The sequence below is a fragment of the Erpetoichthys calabaricus genome, chromosome 13 (assembly GCF_900747795.2).
Source record: "Erpetoichthys calabaricus chromosome 13, fErpCal1.3, whole genome shotgun sequence".
Taxonomy (NCBI): Eukaryota; Metazoa; Chordata; class Cladistia; order Polypteriformes; family Polypteridae; genus Erpetoichthys; species Erpetoichthys calabaricus.
Window position 1 is genome coordinate 105,673,863 of NC_041406.2, and position 16,309 is coordinate 105,690,171.

Genomic DNA, 16,309 nt, shown 5'->3' on the forward strand with positions numbered 1-16,309 from the left:
TAATCAGGCTTTTTGATAGCCACAATGTGTTCTGCTGTACCAAGCTGCCTCCACCCTAACACTACCATAGGACCTCACCCTGTGCTGTAAGGCGCTTTTTGTACTGTCACTCTGATAAATCTGGGTCATGGCATCAATATGTTAAATTGGAGAATGTGGTACTTCTGTGGGTTCAAATGGTGTAGCATATCTATAATCCAGTCTTGAGAGCTCTTACAGTTTCACAAAAGGGAAAGATCATTTATTTAGTGTTGTTGTAGCACTGAAAAACAATAAGGCCAAAGCATCATAAAGTAAGAGTGAGCTGACACAGTATGTTGAATATTTATCATGTGAAATTTATAGTCAACGTGGCACAAGAAATGCCACCATGGTATACAGTTTCTGAATACGTAGTTTTATGTTCTTTGCTTTCCATTTTCTTCGAATTTTGTAGGTACTTCATCAAAACACATGTACCCTGAAAGTACTGCAAATTCATTGTCTTTCAAGATATTTCAGGGTTTTTAGGTCTAAGTGTTGGTTTATGTGAAGCAATCCCATCATTGTTATGAAATGCCAGTTGGTTTAAAGATTAATATTCATGAAAATCTACCTAAAGAATAATATACAGTATGGAGGCACTGAATACTGTCTCCTTTCTGGATATTTTGATCTTGTGCCTGTTCCTTATTATTTAATGCTTTAAATAACTGTCCAGTGAAAAATATCAGACTTTTCTTTTTCCAATGCAGGCTGCTTTGCAGAGCCTTCTTTACAGCTGAAGGAGCCAGTCTTTAATCTCTAAACCCCTGCTGTCAGGAGTGCTTGAAGGCTGATTTATACTTCATGCAGAGATACATTTTGGATCCACATGCACACAGAACTGGCATAAAGAAAATGAAAGTGGAGAGAGAAGCACAGGCTTTCACTGTTGTTTTCTTTCTGCTTGTGGTCACACTGAGTTTGTGGGAATTTAGTGCAGAGGAAACCCAAGCAAAATCATTTAAGACAGGACACAAAGAAGTTCACCGAGTTACACAGATTGTTAATCCATTACTGGGTGTTGCCAGAGGCTAGAAGATGTAGTTCCACTGCTGATCTCTTATCTGTGTAAATTTGGACACTGTTAGTCTTTAAATTTTGTAAATTGAATTATTTATTTATATATGTAAATGCCATATTGTAGTAATCAGTGAGAGGTTCACCATCACAATGTTTGTTGTTGTTGCACCACCTCTCCCACCAAATATTCATTACTGTAGAATTTTTTTTACCAGCACTAAAAACTGAGGAGTGTTAACCATGCTTTCTGAATATTAATGCCACAGTTGTGAATGTGTGAATGCTTTAAAAAACAAGTTACTGTGAAAATAGCTTGTTAGTGTTGAACTTGCTGGAGCCACATACGTACAACAACATATAAGTAGCCCCCACTTATACAAGTAGCCCCCAGAATTTTTAATCCCTTTTAAAATGCATACCACTGACAAACTATTTCTCATTTTACCAATTTTAATTTGAACTGTTGGCTCACATGACACCTCTGATACACAATGGGAAACAGTCATCTTATTTAACAAGGAGATAAATCTGAATGAAATAAAGCTAGATATAGTAAAGAACTGAGAATAAATCACTCGTTGACGCTGGCTCGAGTTCAAGAAACCAGTGACTAGACCACAGTGTCTGCATGGAATTCTTGATTGTACTCATGAAATCTGTCACATTTCTTTCTGCCTGTTGTCAAGTCCTCTTAAAATAAACATTTTGAGTTCATTTAAGAAGTTGATTTACCCTTTAAAATATAAAAAGTCATTTGTTCTGGTCTTATTAATAGTTGCACTTTAAATAATATATACAGTACATCTCATGCTGGTTGTGGAAATCAAGTGTTTGGGATGTACTGTTCAAGAAGGCTGAGTTACTTGAGAATTTACTAATAAAGTTAAATTACTTTAAACATTTAACAAGTATTTACCAGTTCCAGTGCTTTTTGACTTTATAAACTTTCACTGCTTTCAAGGTTTACCTTGGCTTTACCCCAGTGTGCTATGCAGACAGCATGACTCTTTCATCCAGGATGAAATATGAACATAAATATGAGAAAAGCGTGAAAACAGGTAAGACAGAGTTAAGGAGAAGATGTTGTAGTTGACCCAAGAAGATGATTTAGGGAGGAGGAGCTGCCAGCATTAAAGTAAATCACAATGTCATCACCACTACTTTGTTCTACAATGGCTGCGTATTATTGTATAATATGTGTTCCTTATTGTTTCTTTGCTTGTACTTCAGTAGGGGAGATAGATATATTTAACAGGAATCCAGGATAAATATTTTTAGAGACTGTAGAGATGTTTACTTTAGCTTAGCTTAACTACTTTATATTATGATTAATGTCACTAAATGAAGATACTGACATTCAGAACAGTCACTCACAGTATGTAGCACAGAAAAGAAGTTGGAACACACAAAGTTGAAAATAAAACAGTGAATGATTAACAAAACAAAATTACAGCAAAGCAAAGACTGTGTGTCGTCCTGTTTTGTACTAGAATGCTCCACAGAGCAAAGCTTGATGTTCACTGCAACATGGCAGCAATATAGACAGTTTAAAGAACTCCTGTCCCCAATGGCTTTAATTAATTGTAATCACTGCACACTCATTGACTATATTGCAGCTCTCCTCTTCAGTGTCCTTGTCATTGTTTAGAAGTTTTTATTAGCAGTGTTGTTGTAATTATTGGTAATAGTTTTTGTCTTTCTCTGCATTGTTAATGTTAACAAAATGTGTCTTACTCTTTAATCTGTCTATCTAGACATACTGTATGGTCCCTAGTTAACTGACATGTTTCCTGATAAGAATACAAAATAGCAGAATTAATAACCACACAATAATTTCATGGCTTTGTGAATCCAACATATTCTGTTTTTATGTTGCTTTTCATGTATCATGTTTGTAGTGACTCATATCTTGCTTGCTTGTTTATTATTTGCTCCAACCTACTGTACATATGCAGTTTTGTCTGATAGAAAATGTTACATTATAATTTAAAAGTTAGGTCAATTAACAAGTGTTTAGGTAAGTGTTTCATTTTGATTACAGAGAGCCAACAGATCTACAGTTTGTTTTGTTTTTAATGACAACGGCATCTTGAAAATAGTTTTAAGAATCTCATTCTGTCTTTGTTTTGAGTTATTTTGCATTTAGCTAGTTGTGTAGTGGGTGACGCTGCTCCCTAAAGGATCATGTGGCCAGAGTTAAAATCCCACATCCATTGATAGTCAGAGTGAAGACTGCATGGGCTTTCCAACTACATCAACAAGTAAATGCAGGTTCGGTTGACTAGCACTTCTAAAGTGACATCTTTGTAAGTAAGTGGGTCCTGCAGTGATCTTGCGCCCTGTCTGGAACTGTTTCACGCTTTGTACCCAGGACTGCCAGGATAGGCTTTCACCCCCACTTACAATGCTGTCTGTCTTAAGTACAGTATGTTACGATTAAGAAATCTAGTATAGAATTATATTCTTAGTTGTATGTTTGCTAATGAATGACTAGTTTGGTACACTGACTGCTGACTCTACTGAACCTCTTAACTAAAGTTCTTTTAATCAGTTTTAAGACCCCCCCTCTGTTTCCTCCTTGGATAATCTACACTGGCGGCATTGCTCAATAACTGTGTTTTCTAATGGGGTGTTTTGTCATTGCTTCTTCAGCTCTGTCTTAATTATTCTTGTTGTCATCTGAATTAATGAGGAGTCATTGTGCAGATGCATACTGGCCAGTTTGAGCACCTAGGATTAATTCTGACCTCCATGTTGCTTTCTTGCTCATTACTTTTTCTGCAGATTTTCAAGCTGTAATTTAATGTAAGAAGAAAGTCCTTTATTACTCATCTGCTTCATTTGTAAGTGTGAGAAGAATGCCATTGCTGTTCCTAGTATTCTAATTAGCAGTACAAATACAAAAAATAGAAAGTTTTTTGTATTAAAAACAAAACAATTTCATGTCAGCTTTATTTACATATTAAAATATGAGTGAAATTTAAGCGATTGTCTTCTCCTTTGGTAGGAGCAATGCAGTGTCCAGTGATTAAGACTTTGGCCAGCAATTCTTATGATCTGATCTTAGTGTTGTCCTCACAAAGTCTAGCAAGCAGTCACACCGTATATGATCAGGCTTGGCTCAGACTGGATTATTTACTTTCAGAATTGTAGTTTGGAGATGATACAAGCATTTGTCTCTCTGACTGACACTGTGAAGCAGCAGTTTAAGACAAGAGAGAGCTTGGTGAGTGATGGGATAGTGTGAGGAAAATAATTCTTATATTATGTTACTTCAGGCTTCAGTGTCTTAAAAATACTTGGTAACTTTCTGGTAGATTAATAAAAATATACAGATTAGTGTTTCATAAATGTAAAGATATGTGATGTATATATTATACTGGGCTACAAGTTATTACAACTGATAATTATATACTTCTTGGACATGATTCAAGTAATTACCAGCAAATGTCACTTTTTCAATGGAGGGTGGCAGGTCACTATCCGTATAGTGCAAGTCCACTGGTCTCTGCCTTTCCTCTGTAACTTTTTTAGTAAAAGTTTGGATCTTGATGCAGTAGCCAAGGACTGCTTTAGCAATACACGACCTTCTGGTTTATTGCAAGCGTTGTCTATTTCAACACAAAATAGTAAAAAAAAAAAAAGAGCTATTGTAAGAGAGGCTCAGTCAAACAAGTATTTACAATTAAACAGTATGGCATTTTTGTTGTCTTTGTGTTAATTATTTAAAACAAAGTCTAAATGGGAATCCATCTGTCCATTTCCTGCACATTCAGTTAAGGATGTTGAAATGCAAGAAATTTGAAGCATGTTTTGTACAAAGAATCAGAAATGTATAGACATTTACACAACAATCTGAATTTATTAATTTCAAATTACAGCAACTCAAAATTTGCAGATTTAATCTTCCTCTTATTACTGTGCCTCTAATGTCTGTTAGCATTAACAGAAAAGCTCCACAGTGTATTCTGTGTTTTATGCTGGCTGGGTACTTAAACACTGCGAAGGTGGGATGTGCAGCATGTGTTCTCCTCTTTGCTATTAAGGATAAGGGTTGCCAGAACCTGAAAAAACTTCCAGCCCAATGACAGCTGAATGCCTGCCTAATGGTGCTGTGCTCTCTGTAGACCGTAATGGCTAGCATGTTTGGGGGACTGGTGGTACTCCCCCTTGGAGTATTAAGAACAGAGAGAAGCACAGGTTTTGCCTCTTCTGTTTTTGAGAATGATGATGAGTGTTCAAAAATAGCCCAGTTTGGTGGAAAAACCATGCCTCTGGCAACCCAGATTAGGATGGCTTTCTCTTTTTCCCATTCTTGGTCTCATGCAGTGCACTGTCGTACTCTCTCGCTCATCTGCTCTGTGCTAAGGCACATGCAAGTGGCAATGAAACAGCATCACATGCATCTGATTCTGCCAGTTTCTGTTTGGTTTATAGCTTTTTCAGTTCAACAAGTAATAAAAAGAAATGTGAACAATGGATGGGATGAGGGCGGCATGGTGGTGCAGTGGTAGCGCTGCTGCCTCGCAGTTGGAGACCTGGGTTTGCTTCCCGGGTCCTCCCTGCGTAGAGTTTGCATGTTCTCCCCATGTCTGTGTGGGTTTGCTCTGGTTTCCTCCCACAGTCCAAAGACATGCAGGTTGGGACAATTTAGGATCGCCAATGCACCCAAGTGTGTGCTTGGTGACTGACTGACTGGATGGGATGAACTTTATTCAGGTAGATAAAACTTATTTCTCCCAAGCAATTTTCAACAGTCCTTAGGTTACAAGCATGTGTGCTCACGTTCCCTACAGCAAACACAAATTTGTAACTGACCTATAGAAGGAAGGACTACACATAAAAAACGTTATCATTCCTTTCCTTTCAGTAAACTCTGTGGAAGGGCACTCCTGTGTGCCACTAAAACACATTTAAAACAGCAGTGACTACAGTCCCATTATGTCACTAGAATATGAAAGTGTAGATTCAAATTGCTCAAAAACACTGACATTGACAGCTGCTCTATATGGTGATAAGCACTACTTATGGACTCACCCTATCATGTCCTGAATGTTCAAATGTTGAGATGCTTCTTGTCTTAGTGTGCCCACACTACACATGCCATTCTTATAGTTGCGGCAGAGCACACTTTCTCTTTACTTGGTTTGTGCATCACATGACTGTAACCTCACTGCTGCTGCTATGCAACTGCCAATGTGAGAAAACACACTGTAGTTCTAAGTTCTGAATATGCGCGTCATTGGAGAGCACAAAATGAGGACCAGTGAGAGAGAATTCCAAAGCTTGTTCCACCTTGGTAGAGGTTTGTTAGATTTGATTTAGAGAATTGATCTGCAGTTTGACAAGGAGGCTGTACATCGGTTTTCCCTGTGAAGCGCATTGTGATTGAGGTAGGAGGGGATGGGACATGGGTGCTAAACAGTTCTTATGGGGTTGTGGAGCTTGCTTGGAATTTATTGTTAATTATTTGTTAATTATGTATTGTCACTGTTAATCTTAATAGTTCCTTATAATATGATTCAATGAGATCAGCAGTAGTCAGGGATTAGAAACCTTAAAAAGGTGGTCATGACAGATGAATTGTTAGAGGAGTATTACAAAATGTCTATTTTGTGTTGGTCAAACACTTCCACAGCCATTTTGTGATGGAGGTTTCGATGTGTGTTAGTGTCTAAATTAATGCAAAGCAACCATTTTTCAACTCATTTTTAAATTACAAATATGAAATGTTAAAGTGACTTTAGTTTGGTAGAACATTTTTGTACAGGTGATGTTGTTGAGTAGCAGTCTAAGCTGAAAGACGGTATCCTGCTGAACTAGTATGAGCGTTTGTTTTTCGGGGTTTGTTTCCCCAAGACGTAAAAGTTTTTTAAGTTGAACATTTTTGAGTAAATCATATGTTTAGATTTTATTTAATAACTTACAAGTGGTGTAAAGTCAAAGGTACATTTTGCAAAAAATGCAGTACTTCTACACAATATTGAAATAAAGGGTGGTTTCACGTGCCAAAACTATCTTTGAAATGCACAGTAAGTGACAAATGGTGAGGCCAATGCCTATAAGTCACAAAATCATCATTATTTTGGTTTATGGGTACATTAAAATATCCACCCATTAGCCAACTGCAGGTCTGTCCTGACTAAGCTTGAATTTAAACCCAGATCCTTGTAGCTGGGAAGTAACAATGCTGTTAATTGCACTAACCCTGTATTCCTTTAACAAAATATAAAAAATACAAAGATTTGTGTACAATATTTATTTGTTTTATATCCTCAGATCTGGCAATGTGGTGGCACACTAGAAATTGTGACTTGTTCCCACGTGGGTCATGTTTTCCGAAAAGCAACTCCTTACACATTCCCTGGTGGAACAGGGCAGATCATCAATAAGAACAACAGGCGGCTGGCAGAGGTCTGGATGGATGAATTCAAGAATTTCTTCTACATCATTTCTCCTGGTAAGACCATAATTAATGCCCATCATGCAGTGAGCCAGAATGCTCTGGGCTCTGTGTTGACCCAGGTGGTTAACATCATACTGCTATTTAAAACACAAAACATTTTACTGATCAAACAAAGCTGTTTCCAATAACCTTTATTGCTACATATTTAAATATTCACCATTGGTTACAGATGAAAGCAGGTTGTATTTCAACAACAGTCAGGTTTGATAGCACCTAAATATTATGTGACCTTCAGACAAAAGCAAATGTAGCCATTTTAAGTGTTCAAAAGCCCTAACTACCAGAAGCAACTCAAAAGAAAGGCTGTCTGTACTAATTAATTTAAATTAATAAAAAACATTAAACACATTACAGGTGAGGTAGTGGAAAACAATCTTCTCTGCTTATTTGACACTTTTGTCACACCCTAAGATAATTTAGTGCTGTGTTTTATGTTAAAGCATTTCATAATAATCCATGAATAAATTCCATAATTCTTTTAGCACTATTTAAAAAAAAGAATCTTGTGTTTATTATTTAAAAAGCAATGTAGACCGTGTATAATTATATAGTAGAAGTCTTTTAATTTCATTTGAGCTGACTCCTTACTTTAATTGATGTTGTATGTATAAACCTCTTTGGCTGAGACCACTTCAGTCTCCTCATCTTTTTACCTGACTTTGCTAAACTGTCACATGAAATACTGAGTTTAATTTAAAACTATGGCTTTTCTACAACTGTTTTAGTGTAGCCGTAATAGTCATCTAAGAGGATAAATACATTTCCAAACTATATCTCTACCATCCACATAAGCCCAATATCTCTCTATAATGTCTAAAAGGCAAATATTTTGTATTTTTCTCAGATCCCAGAGTAGTGTGTGTTTTTGATTGCTTCAGTGTGTTGTTTTAATAGAGACTTGAGGACATGCATTATTAAACTGACAGTGTTAAACTGAATACTCTCAAGGCTGGTTTATACTTGACACATCAGCAAAAAGTGACATCCAACACAAAGACACACCCCAGCGTGTAAATGGCGGGCACTGCACATGGCACAGTGCATTTTTTCCAAAGTGGTGAATTTCGAGGAGAGTCTGGTTATATGGGTGCCAGTAAAATGAACAAAGGGCTGAATAAAAGGCAGCAGGTCATCAAAGAGCAAGACAGACATGCAAAAAAATCTGAAGTGCATCTATTCCATCATGTCAGACTAGGAGACTATCAACGCGGCTGTTGAACAGGCTGCCCTAAGCATGAATGTGTATTGATTGCACTTGGCGTTACGGTCTGCTTTCATAGCTCATTATTATAGGTAAACAAAAGACATTTTCAGATTGTGAATATGCGTGCTAATTATTCAGGAGCTGGTAGCTCACTAGTCTTCCTTTTTTTTTAACAGTAGATGCCTACATGTACTATGTACTGTAAGCTTTATATTTTTCAAGGACTAATTATATATCGAGCTCATCTGTCTCGCTTAAAACTGTCCAAAATGTTTCCAGGGCAGGATCCAACCTGCGAACGCTGCAACCAAGCTCCTGCCTCACTGAGTCGCATGTTTTGGGCCTGCACCAAACTAACATCATTTTGGACAAAAATTTTTAAGTGCCTCTCAGACAGCCTTGGTATCACAATCCCTCCTAAGCCATTAACAGCTGTGTTCGGTGTTCTTCCAGATGGACTTGAATTGGAGAAGGACAAGCAAACGGTGATTGCATTCACTACACTCTTGGCACGCAGACTTATTTTGTTAAATTGGAAGAATCCTAATTCTCCTCTTATAAGTCAGTGGGAAACCGATGTTTTATATTATTTGAAATTGGAAAAAAACAAATTTTCAGTTAGAGGATCTGTACAAAATTTTTTCAAAACCTGGCAGGATTTAATCAATATTATTTTAGAATAAGAGAAATAACTTTTACCGCATTTAATCCCCTTCTCCATTTCTTATTTACTTATATATATTTCTCCCTTTCTTTTGTTTATTGTTGTCTTATTAAAAAGCCCTAAGCAATTCTCCTTCGGCTAAGCTCTCCTTCTCAGGGGTGGGGTTTGATTAGTCTTCAATTTTGTTGGGTTATAAATTGATCTATTTATATGGAATGATTACAATGAAAATTAATAAAAAAAAAAAATATATAAGGACTAGCACAGTGGGAAAGAGTGCTTCCCCCCACAGTGCTTAGATCTTTCATAGTTTATATACGCACACCCTCTATTTATGTGATTTTCCTCTGTTGGTGCTATATTCCATCGAGAGTCCATTTAGTCGGTTATATAATTTGCTGCCTCAGACAAAATGGTGGCACAAACCAATATGGCTAAATCCAGCTGTCTCAAAGACTCTCTGAGAAGTACCTCAAGCCTGTGTTGACATCTCATTTAACAAATTCTACCCATGACCTTATTCTCTCAGTGGTTTGTTTGGTGGTGTTGATCAAAATGAAAGTCAAAAGCTTCATATGCAGAACTTCTACAATGACAGTTGCTGAGGATGTGCTGAAACTTGTTGAGACAACTGCTGCCCAATCTAATGCAGAAAAAGACAGTCTTTTCTTGGAGAATAATTTGACCTTATATTTAGGAGTCTCGTCTAAATGTGTGACTTGGTTTTAAGCCTTCTAAATGTCTGTAGTGTGCATGTAGCTAGACAGGACTGGCAAATTCTCATGACTTTCCCTGACGTCTATGCAAGGTGGAATCTACTTTGCTCTTCTTAGATCTGGTACTCATTTGCCATCTGGTGGTTACATTTCAGTACTATGGGTCTGAGCTTTTCCATGGGGATGGTAAAGAATGGCTCCTACTTTCCTGTCACCCTTGTTATGTGAACTAAGACACCCCCACCATGTACAGAATGCAGAACTCAATCTCATCCACCCTTGTAGCCTTCTCTCTTTGGGTCATTTTAACCATGGTAGTGGCCTCAGCTTCAGAAACTGACTCAAATAAGCAGAGGCAGTGGTCACCAACAAGCGCTTTCAAACTTTTGCCTAAAGAATTTTGCTTACTTGCCCTTCAACCACGACTGTATCGCTAAATGCAATAAAATAGTTCATATGCTGAGTATATAACAATAAATAAGTTGGTAGGACTGATCCATCAGTATTCCGACAATAGTTTAAATCTAATCATCACCATGACTAAATAATTCCGTATCTTATTCCTTGGATGAAAATAAAAAGTGCAAGATCACCCTTACTACCTAGTTTTCAGTTTCCACTCATTTTTTTAATAAAATCAGAATTTAAATCGAAGAGAAAAATAAATCTCATGATTAAATAAAGTTGAAGTAGTAAAAGGAAACAATAGCCTGTCCAGCGAAGCATTTATTGGAGCTCAGTTCAGTAATTTTCCAATCCTGATGGTAAACTTTACTTACTGCTTATTTGCATTATAGTCACTTTAAATGAAAACTGCATTCTGTCTCTTTCCTGCTTCCTTTTTATCATTCTGCTTCTTGTATTCTGTTCTTTCATCATAAATTCCCAGGCAGATACTGATTGACTTTCGCATTCCTGTTGCAAACTCTGCAGTTAGTGTTAGTTGGCCAACTAATCATCCTCCGCGACATTGATCTTGCATTATGTTGTCATCATTTCTTAATAGCCATAAACGATTGTGAAGCTGGTGAGAAAGTTAAAGTGATAGCACATGACTTAGAGTTGATGCATTTGATCATTTCAACGATCTTGAAGGACAGAGTGAAAAAGGCAGTATCAGTAAGGGCGTCTCCTCACTTATCGACCACTTCGCTTAATGACCTAGGTGTAGGAACAGAACTCGGTTGTTAAGTGAAGAATGGTTGTATTTTATTTATGTGTGTTCTCTTTTTAAATGATGGCATTATCTCATGTGGATTATGTACACTGCCTACAGTTTTTATGTTTTAATGATGTTATATGATGTTATAATGTGCTTGATGAACATACTTTATTGGTGCTATCATAAGATTTGCTAGTTAATTGCATGTTATATAATAATCAATCACAATTAATCACTCAATCAGGCAGCTCCTGATATGCCAAATAAGGTTTTCTTAATTAGACTCCAGTTCTTGGTGTTAAAAGAGCATTTCTGTAGCTCTTTACAGGATTAGATGTCTCTCTATTATAAAAAGAAATCCTGTCCCCTGTCCTGATAGTCTACGATACGTGATCTTCTTGGAAGATAATTTAAAGACCCGCGAGACGAAAGAGACCTGCCACTGTGCGTCTCATGGGAACATTGAACGAGAGTCTTGCAAGACACACCCTACTTACAAGCAATATCAAAAAAACAAATCAGTAGTGTAAAGGCAGTCATGCAGCACACACAGCTCCAGGGCTCTCAGTGCATATAAAGTGTATAAGGTCAGTAGGTAGAAATGAAATGAATAGGGTAGAAATAAAACGTCGACGATTAAACAAAGAAGAAAGAAAAGCGTGGAGAACAGAGACCCAAAAGCGATGGAGAGAAAAAAAATGCTAAAAAGAAAAGCAATAATCTAGGTTCAAATTTAGAAAATAAGGAACGTGATGATCAGCCCAGAACAAGTGGAATGGAAAAAAAAGCACGTCCAATCGGGCACGGAGAAAAGAGACTCAAATGCGTTGGACAGAAAAAAGAATAATCGAGGTGCAAATTCAGAAAATAAGGAAAGTAATTATCAGCCTGGAACAAGTGGAATTGAAAAAAAAGCATGTCCAATCCGGCTCAGGCTTAAAAGACAATGAGTAAAAGAAACTGGAACTTCATAAAGACGTTTACAAACGTTGACGCTAAACACATGCAGAGCAGGTTAGAGACTATGAAACCAGGGAAATTAGAAAGGCTCAAAAAAAAAAAAAAAAAAATGGCGCTATACACATGTGGAGAAAGCTGCGACAGCAGTTACCCCAACCGAACGCGAGCAGCGTTATACATCCTGCAAGAAAGAATTCAACCACGCCCGGGGCCAGAAATAAAAGACAGGTATTTCTTTTACAACGTCATGTGAGACCAGGCAGTGAGCCATCATTTAAAACAAGTCAACAAACCTCTATGCTAGCAGTTGTTGGATTGCTTTTGGCAGGCAAGCATCGTGTGCTCAGAGCTCTTAAAACAACGACATGCGACAGGCAGAAGAGGCAGCTAGCAAGCAGCAAAAAGGCAGTAAATGATCCAAAGGCATATCCTTAGCGTTCATTCAGCCGCAACACCCTTCACAACACGAGCAGTATTATACGTCCGGGAAGAAAGAGATGTATCCTCGTTTGGGGCAGGAAATAAAGAAACAAGTATTGTTTTTACAAAAGTTTTTAAAGTAAAAGTAAAAATAATGCATATGTAACAATTCACAAGAAAATAACAATCTCTTTAAATTGTAGATTGCCTGCCTAAGGTAAAGTCATCCCTGATGAATGGGGACGTGGGAATGAGGGGTTCTTTCATCGGATTAGCGCTATTTTAGATGTGGAATAGCAAAATGGGGGAGGCAGCTTGATGAATGAGGTCTCCAGGACTTAAAACAAATCCAAATCATGTTATGTGATATCATCTAATGTGAAATTCTACTCTGTACTTCTAGAATTTTTATTTTTATACTGTATTGAGGATTTATTCTGTTCTATGTATTGTACTGTATGGCTCAGAATTAAAAGACAATAAGTAAAATGACAAAGTAGAACTTCATAGTGACGTTTACAAACGTTGGTGCTAAACACATGCAGAGCATGTTAGAGACTATGAAACCAGTGAAATTAGAAAGGCTCAAAAAAAACAAAAAACTGCGCTATACACATGTGGAGAAAGTTAAAGGATATGAAAGTAGGAAAATTAGAAAATATAAAAAAGTAAAGATCGCAGTAGCGCAAACAAACAAACTGCCTCATTTAACTATGCACCAGTCTAACTTTGGTTTTGCAAAATAATTACTACACTATTGCACCTTAACACTTAATTCTACTTTATTCACGTAATTTTACTTATTTATTATGTTCTACTATACTTTTATCTTTCGATCTATGACTTTTTGTTAATTTAACTGATATTCTTCTAACTTTGCACAGTTTTTGATAAGTGGATCAGAATGCATTTCACTGCGTGTTGTTCTGTATAACTACGCATGTGACAAATAAAGAATCTTGAGAATTTCAAAAACGGAGTTTACCGCACATGCATTTATTGGTTACTTTGTTCATGTACATATATTTATCTGTCTGCTTGTTTAAAAACATAAATTTACCCCAGGAGTCAAAAACGTTCTGTCTAGCCCTTATACAAAAACCTAGACAAAGGCTGGGGTATCACCTTGGTAACCCCATGTACTTTTGAATATGCGAGTGGAAAATAGCACGACTTTACAGACAGAAGTCCAGTGCAGAACTCTACTTACTTTTTTACTTTGTAAAAAAAAATTATTAACTGCTGATGATGTAGATCGTTTTGTCTGTGCTGAAATTCCAAACAGAGAAACCTGTCCTGACCTCATTAAAAAGATTCAGCATACTGGGACTCGCAAGATTACAAATATTGTTTTTATAGAAGTTCTGAAATAAAAGTGAAACTAATGAAATAGCAACAATTCAAAGAAAAAAAATCTTAAAAGTGTGTATCCGGAAAGCCAAACACGGGAGTTGGCGAACGAAACGAGCAGAGGGCGAAGCCCCCTAGTCTTAGAAATTACAAATACTACAGGTTTTAAATCTACAGTGCATCCGGAAAGTATTCACAGTACATCACTTTTTCCACATTTTGTTATGTTACAGCCTTATTCCAAAATGGATTAAATGTATTTTTTTCCTTAGAATTCTATACACAACATCCCATAATGACAACGTGAAAAAAGTTTACTTGAGGTTTTTACAAATTTATTAAAAATAAAAAAAACTGAGAAATCACATGTACATAAGTATTCCCAGCCTTTGCTCAATACTTTGTTGTTGCCCCTTTGGCAGCAATTACAGCCTCATGTCTTTTTGAATATGATGCCACAAGCTTGGCACACCTATCCTTGGCCAGTTTCACCCATTCCTCTTTTCACCACCTCTCAAGCTCCATCAGGTTGGATGAGAAGCGTCGGTGCACAGCCATTTTAAGATCTCTCCAGAGATGTTCAATCGGATTCAAGTCTGGGCTCTGGCTGGGCCACTCAAGGACATTCACAGAGTTGTCCTGAAGCCACTCCTTTGATATCTTGGCTGTGTGCTTAGGGTCGTTGTCCTGCTGAAAGATGAACCGTCGCCCCAGTCTGAGGTCAAGAGCACTCTGGAGCAGGTTTTCATCCAGGATGTCTCTGTACATTGCTGCAGTCATCTTTCCCTTTATCCTGACTAGTCTCCCAGTCCCTGCCACTGAAAAACATCCCCACAGCATGATGCTGCCACCACCATGCTTCACTGTAGGGATGGTATTGGCCTGGTGATGAGCGGTGCCTGGTTTCCTCCAAATGTGACGCCTGGCATTCACACCAAAGAGTTCAATCTTTGTCTCATCAGACCAGAGAATTTTCTTTCTCATGGTCTGAGAGTCCTTCAGGTGCCTTTTGGTAAACTCCAGGCGGGCTGCTATGTCCCTTTTTTACTAAGGAATGGCTTCAATCTGGCCACTCTACCATACAGGCCTGATTGGTGGATTGCTGCAGAGATGGTTGTCCTTCTGGTAGGTTCTCCTCTCTCCATAGAGGACCTCTGGAGCTCTGACAGAGTGACCATCGGGTTCTTGGTCACCTCCCTGACCAAGGCCCTTCTCCCCTGATCGCTCAGTTTAGATGGACGGCCAGCTCTAGGAAGAGTCCTAGCGGTTTCGAACTTCTTCCACTTACAGATGATGGAGGCCACTGTGCTCATTGGGATCTTCAAAGCAGCAGAAATTTTTCTGTAACCTTCACCAGATTTGTGCCTCGAGACAATCCTCTCTCGGAGGTCTACAGACAATTCCTTTGACTTCATGCTTGGTTTGTGCTCTGACATGAACTGTCAACTGTGGGACCTTATATAGACAGGTGTGTGCCTTTCCAAATCATGTCCAGTCAACTGAATTTACCACAGGTGGACTCCAATTAAGCTGCAGAAACATCTCAAGGATGATCAGGGGAAACAGGATGCACCTGAGCTCAATTTTGAGCTTCATGGCAAAGGCTGTGAATACTTATGTACATGTGCTTTTTCAATTTTTTTATTTTTAATAAATTTGCAAAAATCTCAAGTAAACTTTTTTCATTTTGTCATTATGGGGTGTTGAGTGTAGAATTCTAAGGAAAAAAATGAATTTAATCCATTTTGGAATAAGGCTGTAACATAACAAAATGTGGAAAAAGTGATGTACTGTGAATACTTTCTGGATGCACTGTATAAGCTCCATTATAGCATCACTAAAAATATGTGTTTAACCACACTGTATGTGATTATTTTGAATTGTAGTTTGCTGGAATACCATACAAAATGATAAATAGGTGATCGTTTAGGATTTAATGATTTATTTTATTTAATGATTGCTACTTATTTAAGTTATATTAAATGTTTGCGTATAAATTAGTGCATAGTCCATGGGAGGTTCTTACAACCCCCAGAAGCTGATTTGAATTGGTATATTCTATTTCTAGCCTCTCTAACTACAGATTAGCCTCAGTTAGGGACCTGCTTTGCCGTTTGACCCGTGCGTGATCCTGCCTTACTCACCAGCAGCTACAAATGGTTCTGTGTGCTTGGTCAAATGGAGGTGAAGCTGGCCATTCATAAATTTTACAGGAAAATAAATCAGATTTTGTGTTGAACTCATCTATTGGATATCATCTTGGTTTTATGCACAGTCCTGTCAAAGTGTTTACAATACAATTTGAATTTAAAATACTTTTCAG

General features: G+C 37.6%; 1 protein-coding gene across 1 annotated transcript in view; it reads left to right on the plus strand.

The window, feature by feature from the left end:
- The window catches only part of galnt1 (UDP-N-acetyl-alpha-D-galactosamine:polypeptide N-acetylgalactosaminyltransferase 1), a 510,424-nt gene that overhangs the window by 441,751 nt on the left and 52,364 nt on the right, over positions 1-16,309 (plus strand). The window contains exon 9 of the mRNA XM_028817413.2: positions 7,324-7,504. Within this exon, the coding sequence (XP_028673246.1) occupies positions 7,324-7,504 (181 nt within the window). The remainder of the gene's footprint in view (positions 1-7,323; positions 7,505-16,309) is intronic.